General features: G+C 38.5%; 1 protein-coding gene across 3 annotated transcripts in view; it reads right to left on the bottom strand.

Annotated features, from left to right (window-relative positions):
* The window catches only part of IFT88 (intraflagellar transport 88), a 48,014-nt gene extending 34,438 nt beyond the window's left edge, over positions 1 to 13,576 (bottom strand). The window contains exons 1-14 of one of the 3 annotated variants that reach the window (XM_040544031.1): positions 13,552 to 13,576; positions 12,459 to 12,554; positions 11,451 to 11,513; positions 10,207 to 10,263; positions 8,962 to 9,015; positions 7,365 to 7,428; positions 7,219 to 7,288; positions 6,102 to 6,192; positions 4,008 to 4,112; positions 2,650 to 2,752; positions 1,876 to 1,990; positions 1,554 to 1,785; positions 734 to 804; positions 137 to 223 (exon numbers count right to left, since the gene is read on the bottom strand). In XM_040544031.1, the coding sequence (XP_040399965.1) occupies positions 137 to 223; positions 734 to 804; positions 1,554 to 1,785; positions 1,876 to 1,990; positions 2,650 to 2,752; positions 4,008 to 4,112; positions 6,102 to 6,192; positions 7,219 to 7,288; positions 7,365 to 7,428; positions 8,962 to 9,015; positions 10,207 to 10,263; positions 11,451 to 11,513; positions 12,459 to 12,554; positions 13,552 to 13,569 (1,226 nt within the window). In that variant the 5' untranslated portion in view covers positions 13,570 to 13,576. Of the gene's footprint in view, positions 1 to 136; positions 224 to 733; positions 805 to 1,553; positions 1,786 to 1,875; positions 1,991 to 2,649; positions 2,753 to 4,007; positions 4,113 to 6,101; positions 6,193 to 7,218; positions 7,289 to 7,364; positions 7,429 to 8,961; positions 9,016 to 10,206; positions 10,264 to 11,450; positions 11,514 to 12,458; positions 12,555 to 12,880; positions 12,940 to 13,083; positions 13,203 to 13,551 lie in introns of those variants that run through there. The other 2 variants (XM_040544032.1, XM_040544033.1) reach the window with 2 other exon arrangements.
* Between the last annotated feature and the right edge of the window lie 640 nt (positions 13,577 to 14,216).

The raw sequence follows: 14,216 nt of genomic DNA on the forward strand, positions 1-14,216 counted from the left end.
ACAGCCTGGACCCTGTGCTTGAGATGTGCAACAAATTGTATTTTCCAGACTCTTCAAGTTTGTGAACCCAGTCTAATAACCAGCACCAGAGACTGACATACGGGTTAGACAAAATGACGGCCTGCTTAACTCTTACCAGTCATAGCCAACAGCAAAAGATGTTTCAATTACTGGTGCAATCAGTTTAGCAGCTGTCATGATGTATTCCTCTGCCATGGATTTCCTAAGGAAAAAGAAAAAACACAAACGTCACCATTTCAAAACCATGTATGCAAAATATAACCAAATCTTGTTCTTGCCTTTTCCTGCACTTGGGACAATCTGAAAACTCAATCTAACCAGTCCCTGCTAACATCACTGCCCTGTATCTTCACAGTGCTCTCAGTTTTTCCTGTTTTCGTTTCACTGCACACTGTAGTTTTACTTAAAAAAATAAACAAACAAACAAAACAAAACCAAAGCTGCAATTTTATGCTGTGTAAACCATAGCATATGAGATAGATGTTTTATTTCCCCTTCCGCATTAAACCCCTATTTTATATTTTTTTTTTTTTACAACTGTAGGACACTAAACTCAGTGATTGAGTTGGTTCTTCCAAACATGTTCTTTCTTAAAAATTATGAGGACGCTTTTATTATATCAATAGCTGTGGACACACAAGAAGATTGGTAATACTTTAAGGAACTAAAATCCATGGCATCAGAGTGAAGAAAGAACAAACCCCACTATTACCTCTCACGTTCTATTTGTCTTAAACTGTCATTTTTAATGGCTTCAATCAGTAGATTGGTATGTGGATCATCCTGGATGGGGACAAAACAACTGTAAGTAATTATGCCAGTATACATGCATTTTAATTATTTTATAGACAATTTGACTGCAAACATAAACAGATTACATAGTCTACAATGTCAGTTATTTACTTTTCACATTTCAAAAAGCTGACTTCAATTTAAAGTAGTTTTAAATCTAAGTACAAAATCTGAAGTTTGACATTACAACTACTTTCATCCTGTTTCAGTGCTCAGCCATGTGGTCATGAGGAAGTCCAGATTCCAACAAATTCTAAGCTAAATTAAGCATCTACAAACTTCACTAAAATCTTCCTTCTATAAAATACGCTACCCTATTACAAGTTTTATTATCACTCATTTGAGATTACTTGCATTAATTCACTTATTGCTTTGCTCCTTTTATTTTAGCTTATAAATCATTTACTATAATGTTAGGTAACTAAAGGAGGCAAAGCAATGAATGAGCTATGTAAGTCAGCCAGATGAATTTCAACAAAATCTTTAATAAAACAACTGTGAGGTATGGACATCATGTAAACCCTATCTTCTGAAAAAAAAAAAAAAGATTTGAATATTCTCAACATATTTTACATTTCTGAGCAGTACTGTCACACTTAATTCATTCTACTAAAAAATGTTATTTTAGATATGTAAATACACATCAATTTACATATTCAGTATCATCAAAGCATTCAACATCCCTTCCCCTTTCTCCTGAATTACCATATAAAAACATAGTTTATTTTGTTCAAACTTACATTTGTTGAAATGTATTTGTCATCATAATCCACTTCCAAGGGAACTGCAATCAGTTTTTGGAATGCTTTTTTCATTTGTTCACTGTCTCCAATAGCAAAATAACATAGGATCAAGTTGAAGCCTGCCTTCAGATTTGGGGACATGCTCATTATATGTTCAAAGGAAGAAATGGCATCAATGTATTGGCCAGTTTTAATAAATGCAACTCCAATATTTTGCATTATATTAATCCTAAATAAAGAAATCAGAATTAGATTACATTTTTAACTATGACATTGTACTCAAAACTTGCATTTCAGAACCCTAATAGCATAAACTCACCTCATCTCTTTGTGGACACTAGGAATCTGGTCTAGAGCCATACGGTAGAATTTGATAGCTTTGGAATAGTTTCGTTGTTTTAAATATATGTTTCCCATATTGACCTTCAGTCTACCTATCATAAGAAGTGAATGAGTTACAGTCTTATAAAGCATAGTTAGAGTATTTTTAAAAATTGTTTCAAAGGGAGAGCAGAACACTTTTTAATAAATTTGTCTTCATTATAGGGTACCAGTATTCCTTTAAAGAACCCCTGCAAGGAACAGCCTCCTGGTAACTTTCACCCAGAAGGAGTTAAAGCAGTAGTGAAGCCTAAAAAAGAGCTATCAACGTAAGATGTATATCTGATTTTGATTGTGAATTGAGGAATGAGTAGAAGTTTTTTACAGTGCGCTCCAAGAAGGCAGCTGTAAATAAGCATCTCTGAGAAAAAGAGAGTGGAGTCCGCAGAAGTCTCAAAGATGTGCAAAATACTGAAGGAAGATTTTAGAAGGGCAAGTTGAGTCAAAAGAGAATAAAATAGTATTAGAGCAGACAATGTAGCATGTTCCATGAGAAAATCATGTATTTGACTTTACGTTTAGCTTAGCTCATGGAAAGAAAAGATTTCATGAGCACAACCACACTAAATGAGAGCAGGTCAGACAGTGTGTATCTGCCAGTCACCCTGGCAGACATGAGAACTGAGATCTCTGTGAGTCAACACGAGGGAGAGCAAGTCCTGATTTAGAATGCTTGGCTACCAATTTTAATTCATTTTGGAATGTAACCTACCTCCATTGCTGAACATCTTATTCTTCACTATAACTTGATAAGTATTCAGTGCTTCAGCATACATTTCATTAGCAGCATACTGACTAGCCAGATTGAAAAGAACCTATCAAAAAATGGAATTATAGGTACAAGAAAATAAAAGTTCTCTCAACAGTAATAAATTTGAGTTCATAGCAGACAGTTTCACATTAATTTTACCTAAAAAGTATTGATTTCATTTTATTCTTTTCTTTTTTTTTTTTTTACTTAAATAACTACGAACAAAAATCATGCTACATAAAGACAGTGTTATAATGCAAGGTTATTAGAAGCATTTGTTTAAGACAATACTCAGAAACTACGTAATTTATGACCAACAACGTGTGGAAAACCGTCCTACTATCAGTGGTCCCTCAGTCTACGGAGAGAGAATTTTTTGAACTGTTGTTTCAAAACAGAAGTTCCATTGGGGTCTGGTAAAATACTTAAACATTTTTCTCCCCAGCTTTACTCTGAACTTCACTGTAAAATTAATGACTGAGTCTGCCTAACTTGATGTATTCATTGTTTATCATTTTCTCTACAGCAATACCTGGAGTATAACCTTAAATTTCTCCCAAATATTTTTATTTATGTTGTAACCTTTTTTTTTAAAAAAAAAACAACAACAAAACTACTAATTTGAAAACCAGAAAGTAAATCTAAATACCTGCTTTAAAAGTCAGGATATTAATATGTCCTTTTTCACATAATATATTCCCTGACACTTTATGGTTCAAAATAAAGGCAGTGTCTGTCTGATCTCTTCTGCTTTCTTCATTATATTTTCTAGACTTGTTGTTTTTGAAGCGTGGGGTTTACATTTGTTATATTTTGATATTTTAATATGCATGTTTTTGATGTGAGTAGGTAGCTGGAATTTATGTTCATGGGTGCAGTTCTTCAATTAATGTTGACTATGTGGTTCCTGTGGTACTCAAGAGGGCATAGACTTGCAAGGGAATAGATTTGGTAATATATATGGATCTTTGCAATCCAATATTAAGTTTTTAACTTTAAGAAGTCATTCACTTTATCTTTATAAACTTTTTTTTCTTTTTAAATTTAGACCGTATCTGATCTGAACACGCAGGGAAGTGGTGAAGTCCCCATCCCCCCACCCCTGGAGGTATTTAAGATGTATGGACGTGGCACTAATGGACATGGTTTAGTGATCGGATTTGGTAGGTCAGGTTTATGGTTGGACTTGATGACCTTGAAGGTCTTTTCAACCCTAAATGATTCTATGATTACAATAAACTCACTTAGCAAACACTGAAACATCATTAATAGGTTAGCTACCAACATGCCTCAGTCACTGAAGATTTCTAAGCACTTACTGAGTACGTGAGATCTAAGTTGATGTTTTCTGGAGTAGAAATTTGTTCACGTTGTCTCACCAATACTCTTTCCTTTCTTCCAGCTTCTTTTGCTTTTTCCAGAGCCTTAAATAAATGACCAAAATTTAGTGATGCCTTGAATCTTACTAATCCAAGACCACAAAAATACATTCAAAACAAGTATGAAAATAATATACTCATGTCCATTTTCTTCAGATGCACAGACTGCACACAGTGCTTGAAAAGTAGCACTATAACCCACAGAAAGGTGTTGATTGGCTATAAGCAGACATACAGTTGTCTAAGTCAGCTTAGCTGTAATATTTTTAGAGAAGTATAGTTACACTGTGTATATATACATATGCCATAATCACAACTGTAGGAACGTCTTAATCATAGATTTGAAAGGGGAAAGGGATAAAACCAGGCTCGCCAGTGATAAGGTACGGGATAGCATGCCAAAATTTGAGGGACTGCATGCTAGTGAGATCCTTCAGCCAGCTCCATGAGGTGCTGGGTACAATGAGGCACATTTGAAATGTTTGTACACCAATACACATAGCGTGAGGAGGAAGAAAGAGGAGCTAGAAGCCTTGGCTCAGTCCCAGAGCTACAACATCATTGGCATAAGTGAGACCTGGTGGGAAGAGTCCTGTAACTGGTGTGTTAGGATGGACATAGGCTCTTCAGAAGGGACAGGCAGAGCAGGCAAGGGGGGGTAGTAGTGCTGGATGTAGTGGAGGGGTTGGACAGCATGGAGCTCGCAGCTGGCAATGACACAGCTGAGAGCCTCTGGGTAAGGATTAAGGGACAAGCAAATAAAGCAGATGTTGTGGGAGTCTACTACAGACCACCCAGACAGGACAATGACACTGACGAATTAGTCTTTAAGGAACTAAGAGACAACCTCTAGATCAGCCTCCCTTGTCCTTTTGGGTGACTTCAACTTGCCAGATGTTAACTGGGAAAATCACACAGCTGATACATCAGGCCCAGGAGATCCCTAAAACACCTTCACGGTAACCTTAGTACAGGAACTAAGGGAGCTAACTAGGATCCTAGATTTGTTGCTTGTAATCAGAGAGTGTCTTGTGAGCGAAGTGGTGATTGATGGACATCTTGGCCATTGTGGCCATGAAGTAGTTGAGTTTATAATCTTTAGTGGTAAGAGGAAAACTGCCACCAAAACTTCAACCCTGGACATGGGGAGAGCAGACTTCAGGCTGCTTGGGGTACTAGTTAGTAAGGTCTCCCCGTAACCTAGTAGTTTAGGAGCTAGAGTTGGCCAACCCAAAGGATATGGAAAAAAGTATAAGCCTTGTCCTAAAAAGTAAGAGAAGTTATTTTGATACACAGGAACCCAACCAAGGTTGGTGTGCTTTATTGCCACTGTCCTGTGAAGGGTACTAGTGTTTGCAATTCAGGGTGTGCTTAGCTTAGAAGGTCCCCTTGTCCGAAAAACTGAAGAGAAGATGAAGTAATTCATTTTGCTGCTAATCCCTTATGGTGCAACAAAAGCAACATAGTAAGGGTCTTCCATATGCTATAGCACCAGTAAATCCCTGACAGAGAAGGCTACTACTGTGGAGGTGGATTACATGCAATTGACCCTGGTGCTAAGGATCAGTCCTGGATGAAAATGACATTATCCAAAAGGCCTGAGTAATACCAAGAAAACAGAATGCCACTCAGACAAGATCCATACATATCTGGGGATCAATTTTTGCAAAGAGGGTGTTTACATGCCTGATATGGAAGAAGGGTCTGCCATTTCCATACAGTCCGTATGTTAAATTGGACTTATCTGTGCCAGTTATGATTAATAGATTAGACCTATTTGAAGAGGCCAGTGGAGATATGGGGAAGGGAGTCTTTATAACACTGAAATCCTAACAAATACATACACAACAATAGAAGTCCTATCTTTACTGGGGGGCAACACAAGCTATCACTGTATCGGAAGAGTCATAAAATTAGAATTAAGACAATTTTAATAATTTGAAGTGTTTGAACCACAAACTAATTCGAATCATCTAACTATGCAAATTGTGCTTCAAATAATATCAAAAGAGAAATGAAATCCAGAAAAAATACCAATTTCAAGTCTCCACAGCTGTTGGCAATGCAACTTTCTTCAACCAGTTCATTCACTTTTTTTTCTAACTGCCTAATCTTCTCTTCTGAACTAAAAAAAAACAAAACACAACAACAACAACAAAAACAAAAACAAAACAAAACAAGAATAAAAGGATTGATTACCACCAGTAATGTAATGGCAAACACTAAGTTTTTATGCAGGATACTCTCAATAAAACAACTCAGTGATATATCAGGTCACAACTAACCAATTTTCCCATCAAAGAAAATATAATGTGAAACTATGCCCAGAGAGAACCCTCCAAAGGTATCACATTCATACACACAAAGACCTAAGAAAACACAAATCCTCTTATGAGAACAAGACAGACATGCAAATTTCATGCACCCAATTTGTTGAGGTGAAACAACAACAGAACAAGCAGATTAACTGGTGAAACTTCCAAATCAAACATCTTGTGAAACAAAATATTGTATTAAAAGCAATTAATTGAAACTCATTTGCATAGAAAACTTTAGAGCATAGCTTGCATGTGCAGATTTTGGTTAAAAGTTCTTATTCAACTGTATTTTTTCCTCATTTAAATAACCAAACATATCAGTAGGATTCCCTACTCCTACATACCTATATTTAAGGAATTTAAGCTCAAGGACTTCCTCTCAGCCCACTCACCAATATTCACACCAGACCACAAGACCTTCACAACCTCAGTTCTACCTCAGGTGTTAAGTTCAGACAGCAAACAGGGAGAAACAGCAGGCAAACCCACGCAAGTCCTTGCGCAGAGCTACGTGCATCATGGTGTTCCTTGCCCGCAGTACATTCTTTCATAGTTCTCCACAATCCTGTTCAGTCTTAAGAATATTTGTGTGGCAACAGCTACATCCAGGCTGCTGGGCTACAGTCAGAGCCAAAAATCTCTGAAATCAGACTGTCCCTAAAGTCAGTGTAACTACTCTGGGGAGTCAGCTAACCACGTATATAAATGTTTGTGGCACTACACAAAGTTACAAGTTTGGCCCCTCAAGGATTTTTAATTGCCTGGATGTTTCTAAGCTCTGCTATCAGCTGTTTTTTGTTGCTGTAAATGCTTTGAAATCATTCAGAACAAACCTGTCTGGATTTTTCATTTCCAAAGGTGGAGCGGGACCTCTTGCTTGGCCAAGAGGATCAAATAAAGAACCTGCAAAATTAACACAGTACTGAAAATTGTAAAATTACATCTTCATCTGGCAGATAGCGATTTCTACAAACCGTACCTCTCATAGCTGCCTTAGTGTAACCTGCAGCATGCACTGCTGTCATGGGTCGAGAAACCCCATCCTTAAATAAAAACAAAGAAACGTTAAGTGAGTGTTTGTAAAAAAACAGATTGTGGACAGTATGTGCATCAGTTACATATTACAAAACCTTTAAATACAACAAACAATTGTTACCACCTCAGAAAATTGTGTATTTTTAAACTGTTTTTATCGACCTGTGTATTTCTCAAATATTATACATTATAACTGTCCACAAAGAAGAGCGGCAAATAGTATATGGAAACTATAATTGATACAAATATGCACTGAAAATTGTACACGTATTCACAATACTTAATTTCAAACATTTTTATTTTTAGAAAAATCTTAAGAATTGTTGGTCTTGAGGTCTGTAATGTGCTCTAGCTTACTGTCTGTCATACTGTTTCAGAAAGCAGGTTTTTTTTCTTTTTATTACTAATTTTATATGATTTTTAGACTTCGCTAGTAATCAGAATGTTTGATTTGATTTAAACCAAGAGAGACAAAAAGAAACTAGAAATTTTCTGTATTTGTAACTTACTATCAGACAATTCTTCCCCAAAATGTCTGACCCCACCCCCAATACCATCTTATTAAACTAAAAAAGGTCAGGCCCCTGAGTGCAACTCATTAACCTTAATGGTTTTGACCACCTGTGACCTCCGCCCACACACCCTACCCATGGGTCCAGGAGTTTTATTTAAGCTCAGCCCTGGGCTCTCAGCTCTTCCCTGGTCTATGCTGAGGAGTATTATTTTTCTATGTTTGCTGCAACTCTGCCTGGCTGTAGCACTTCTTTAGTCCAGATTTCATCCAGCAGAGTGACTTCCTGGATTAATCTCAGCCTTGCTGCTATGGATGTGCCCGAGGGTCATGGCTCCTAATTATGACCCATGCATCAAATTTTTGGCTTGACCTTGAACCTGCTCCATCTCCATTACATTGCCTTATTTTCTGGACTTTTGGTTGGACATAGCCACCATTTCCATGTGGAACCTACTTGGCTTGCTCAGGTACCGTGGGACTGTCTGGGCTGGTGAGGCCCCCTGCACTGCTGTCCATGTGATTTCTTCCTGGGCTCCTGGTTTGGCTTGGCTTGCCTTCCCTTAGGGAGTAGCCCCATTCCTAATGTTCTCTGATAATTCCTGTCTCCCACCTGGACTGATGCAAAGTGGATATATATTGATATATGTTTAACACAAAGTCAATAAGTTTAAGGATGGTGGTGTGGAAAGTCATGGATGTTTTGCAATAAATTCTTTCTAAAGTACAAATACATAAGAAAGATGTAAAAAAAAAGAATTTTTTTCCTATTTCAAAGAAAAGCTATTCAATGCATGTCAGGAAGTTTTAAAAACAGTTACAGTGATACTGGCTCCAACTATGTGCTCAGATAACATACTCAACAAAAACACATTTGCTGATAGCAGTAGTACTTCAAAAAAGTACAAACTTAAAATAATCTTTTGTATTCTTATTTCAATTAACTCTTAAATATTTGTATCAAACCCAAACATGTAGCAGACATAACTGTTGTGAGACAATATAAAACATAAATACTGGAAACTTTTACCTGTATAGCTCCTGTCATTGGTCTTCCCATAGATGAAGTCAAAGTTGCCTTTGACTACAAAAACAAGGAACTTGTTTGAAACTAGTATTCACAAGGCATTAGAAGCCTGAAAAGGCTATACATAGTCTTTCCACAATTTAGTTTTAAGAGCTTATTAAACTCAGAATTTCTTAGCAGAAGTCCCATTTACATTATTCACGTGTAACATACTTGTGCCTGGTAAACTTGAAGACGTGGACCACTTCAGTTAGCATAAATTTTTAATACTGTTTTTATGTATTTGTATATTTCTGCCAGGCCTTTAAAAGATGTAAATTCCATGGAAATTTCTAAGGCAACAATATTTTCCAATATTAAATTGTTGAAATTAATTTCAATTATTAAAAATTACGCATTTCAAAATCCATTACAAGTAATTTACACAAAATACTGCAGTAATGTTCTGAGTATGGCTGATACAAGATTACAAACTGTAATTCGTCTATTTTGTTATGTTTTGGACAGCCTCCAAACATCATTTCACTGCAGAGTTTTTTTGCACTTAACTACGAATTTTGGGGAGAGATTTTGTCATACTTTCATGCAGATTTATTTTACAATAAACACAGATATGCTTTGAAACTGCCAGTGGCTATCTTTTCCACTAGCTGACATGTCACATATTGTCCTTCGGTATTACTGTTAGAAGTGTAGAGGAGTGAATGTATGAAACATTAGTAAATACTAAAGGTTGCTACACATGCAATACAAATAGACAAAAATAAAAGGTCTTCAGGCCATAAGAAAATGTTCCTGATTTCTACCCCTAAGTTTTACTGTTTTACCTACTATCCATCACGTATCATGATTGTTTTTTTCTCCTGCTTAAGGCTGTATTTACGTTAATAAGGATTGTGGAGCAGGAGAAGCAAATTTGCAGAGTGAAGGAGGTAGTATTATGGACTGGACAGTGCTTTGGGGGTTTCTACCTCTACGGTGGTCCTGCAGACTGATCCATTACTGGCTGGAGAACACTTGATCTACTTCTAGACTGCATCACTTGATTTAGCTTAATTCAAAAGAGCATAGTTTGCACGCTCCAAGACTGGTCTGTGCACTTAGAAAATTAATAAATAAATGTCTATCCGGAGACAAAAATTTAGACAAGAGCTTTTTGCAAGGGATTAAATGATAAACTTAATTTTTGGCATTTTTTTGGTAAATATCTCACTTTCATTATATATACACAGTAGAACAAAAACCTACCCCAAATGCAGTACCTAAAGGTCTTGAAGCTGATGTACCAGGAATTTTGGCTGTCACCTGGAAGGGTGAAAGAAAGCAATGAACAACTGTGTGTTGATTAGTATTTTTACACAGTGAATTTGTAGAAATAATGCTTCAACTGTTACACAACTTGTAGAAACAAATTATTCTGGCAAATAAGTAATGCTAATCGGACAGTTTCACCTCTTCTTTAGTCATACAATATATACCTCAAAAGTACAGGTACCAAACCTGTATCTAGTTTTGAAAATTGACAGGGGTTATGTCACAGCTAAATGAAAGTAAGAATTGATGTAATGTACATGAGTATGGAGGAAAAAAAATCAGAACAACGCATGGTTTTCTAGATTACACTTTCTAGTATGTATCTCAGCCTTAGTATAATGCCAGGGCCAGTAATTGTCTGCATAGAATATTAAAGTCCTTTGATAATATTTAGTTTTGTTCTTTAACAATCCTTTATTTCATTTCATCAAACATCAATACATGTTTCCAACCAAAATTCCTTGTTTGCTGTCTTCCAGCTTAACTCCAGAACTTAATGGAATTAGTATTCTGCTAATTTTTTACTTAATTTTCTATCAATCATGTTAGTAGTAGACAAAAAGATAAGAGACAAACTTTGCTTGGGTATGGGACCTAAAATTAGAGCTAGGGCTCTAGAGAACTTCTACACTAGTAGTGTAGAAGTACCTGGAGTACTGCATTTGGCTCTGGGGGCCCCAGCACAAGAAAGACATGGACTTGTTAAGTCAGGTCCAGAGGAGGGCCATGAAGATGAGAAGGGCCGGAGAACCTCTCCTGTGAAGACAGACTGAGGGAGCTGGGGTTGTTCAGTCTGGAGAAGAGAAGGCTCCGGGGAGACCTTACAGTGGCCTGCCAGTACCCAAAGGGGGCCTACATGACAGCTGGGGAGGGACCCTTTGTCAGGGGGCGCAGTGATAGCACAAGCAGTAACAGCTTTAAACTAATAGAGAGTAGGTTTAGATTAGAAGAAATTCTTTATTTAGATGGTGATGAGGCCCTGGCACAGGCTGCCCAGAGAAGCTGTAGATGCCCCATCCCTGGAGGTGTTCAAGGCCAGGCTGGATGGGGCTTTGGGCAACCTGGTCTGGTGGGAGGTGTCCCTGCCCATGGCAGGGGTTTAGAATTGGATGATCTTTAAGTTCCCTTCCAACCCAAACCATTCTGTGATTCTGTGATATATTTTAGTATGTACTTACAGGGGGTCTTCTCCCATGACTTGTTCTTGCTGCCTGTTGAAAACCTATATCATTTTCTAAATCCTAGAAAGAATAAAAGAACTTCTTTAAATCTCACCATCCAAAGCCACAATCCCAGAACATTTTGACTACTGAAAGCAGACAGGTAAAAAATGATTCTTTTTCCAAAAACACTTGATAACTGAATGATAAGTTTTACTGACAATAATGATTTTAGTTGGTCTATTTTAGATTAAGAAATTTTGATTATATCCTGAAAAATGTAACCCTGAGGATGCAGAACTTAAGTGATGACATAACTTTTTTTCTGTCCAAAAGCTTACTCTCAGTTGTTTTTCTGTTTTTTTAACTAATATCAATGTCTGTCATGCCCATGCATTAAGATATCTCATATCATTGAGATTACACTAGAACTCCCATGGACTTCACTGTAGGGATTTCATGCAGAATGCCAGGGAAGTCTGGCAATGTTAGTCCTGCTTTAGGTAGGCTTGTGGGGTTTGGACCAAAATACACTCCTGTTCCCTCTTATTGCTCCAATTCCACTACACCAGCAATTTCCAGAAAGTGGTCTGCAGGGTTACTTGGCTATCCCAGATGCTCTACTGGTTGCATAGGGAGCTGCAGGGGGGGGAATTCTACTCATTTCTCATCTCCTTCAGCTGCAGCACAGTAAGAGACCAATGACTGGTAAGTTGCCTTTTTTATCGGGAAACTTGCTGCTGCATACCACATTGAATGTGAATATGAATATGGACTTCAGATAATTAGAATTTAATAAATTATAATCATCACAGAGTATTAGACCTGCTACAAAAGCATTTTATTAGAGAAGGTAACTATCAGAAATAATTATTCCAAAAGATCTTGGTGAAACTTCATAATTCTTGCTAAATACAGAATATTTCACTTCAAAGCAGTAGTGTCCTTGCACATTACTGTACCCAAGTTTGTACTTAAAAATGAATCCTATGTAAAGGAAAGGTGAGAAAGAGCAAGCACTTTTACCTCTGTGTCAAAAGTGGGATTATAATCATTGTAGCCAGAATAAAGATCGTCTTCATCTTCCTCTGGAGCCAGGTGCACGTTTTGCATCATTTTTCTCTGAAATTGTAAACATGACAAATATGGCATATAAGATACATATATAAATCTTAAATATAATGGTGACTCCACCACCTCCCTGGGCAACCCGTCCCAATGCCTGACTGCTCTTTCTGAGAAGAAATGTCTCCTCATTTCCAACCTAAACCTCCCCTGGTGCAACTTAAGGCCTTTCCCTCTAGTCCTATCATTGGTTATCTGCGAGAAGAGGCTGACCCCCAGCTCCCCACAGTTTCTTTTCAGGCAGTTGTAGAGAGCAATGAGGTCTCCCATGAGCCTCCTCTTCTCCAGAACAAACAACCCCAGTTCCCTCAGCCGCTCCTCACAGGACTTGTGTTCCAGGCCCTTCACCAGCTTCGTAGCCCTTCTCTGGACACTCTCCAGGACCTCGATGTCTTTCTTGTAGTGAGGGGCCCTAAGCTGAACACAGCACTCGAGGTGCGGCCTCACAAGAGCCGAGTACAGGGGGACAATCACCCCCCCGCTCCTGCTGCCCACACCATTCCCGATACGAGCCAGGACTGCCCACCTCCTGCTGCGGGAAGCCGGGGCCCGATCCTGATCCCGGGCCCCAGGCCCGTTGCCCGGGTGACGGGTGCAGCCGCGATCCCCTGATGCTCCGCGCCCGGTTGCCAGGATACCAGAGCGGGGCGCATGCGCACAGCCGCCGCCGAAGCCTTTGCCCCCGCCTGGGCGTCTCTCCCCTGTCAGGGCAGGTTCCCGCCGCAAATGGCGGCGGGGGATGGAGGGCGGGGCTGGAAGTGGTCGGCATGGCGCGTGCTGCGTCCTGAGGGTGAAAAACCAACACTTTCTGTAAATTTCACAGAAATACAGTTCTGTCCTCCACGGTGCATAACTGATCATCTTTTAGATTGGAAATTACTGCTTTGAACTTCTTTGGACAGACTTTTAAAGTGGATTAGTGTTGATCCCTGAGCTAGAGCTACATGTGAACTAAATTTCACTTTTTTTGGCTTCTTTTTGGACTTTTTCTTACCTGCAAACGCTTACACATACACTTAATTTCCCGAGTTAGGTTGTGCATAGTTCCAAGATGGGAACACGTGCTAAGGAATAAAAAGATGTGTCATACAATGGACATAACAAGCAAGTTTTGTTTTCCCCTATGCTTTCCTAAGCTTCCAGAAGAGGAACACAAAGCTCCTGTGAGGGATGACAGGCTCAACAGACTGCCTGCCTTTAGTCCATGGGATAATAATAATATAAATGGAAGTAAGATTTGTTATCTCCCGGACATTGCTTTGCTGTGTCTAGAAATAAAAATCTGATGAGTGACAGCTAATTTGTCCACAACAAATCATTGCACTCTGTGAACTGAAATGATCCAGTGTTCAATGGGAAACAGAACAGACCAGAGACCTCTGAACTTGCCTACAGTATTCTGAGAGAGAAAAAGATTTATGAGGCCAATTGTAAGTTGCCCCTGCTGCCTGACACTGAAAGCTATAGATGACACGTAAGAAAGCTACAAAGCCACTACGCAGCATGTGGTCAGCCTGGATACCCTTTTTATAGTCAAGGTTTGTGAGCATTGCACAATGTCTGTGCTTTCTGCTGCTCACCTTCTTTCAGCCTCAAAGTCCTTTCAAAAGAGATAAGGCACAGAGGATACGAGTGAAAGGTCTTTCTATTCCAGCTCCC

This window comes from Cygnus olor, chromosome 1 (genome assembly GCF_009769625.2).
Source record: "Cygnus olor isolate bCygOlo1 chromosome 1, bCygOlo1.pri.v2, whole genome shotgun sequence".
Classification (NCBI taxonomy): domain Eukaryota; kingdom Metazoa; phylum Chordata; class Aves; order Anseriformes; family Anatidae; genus Cygnus; species Cygnus olor.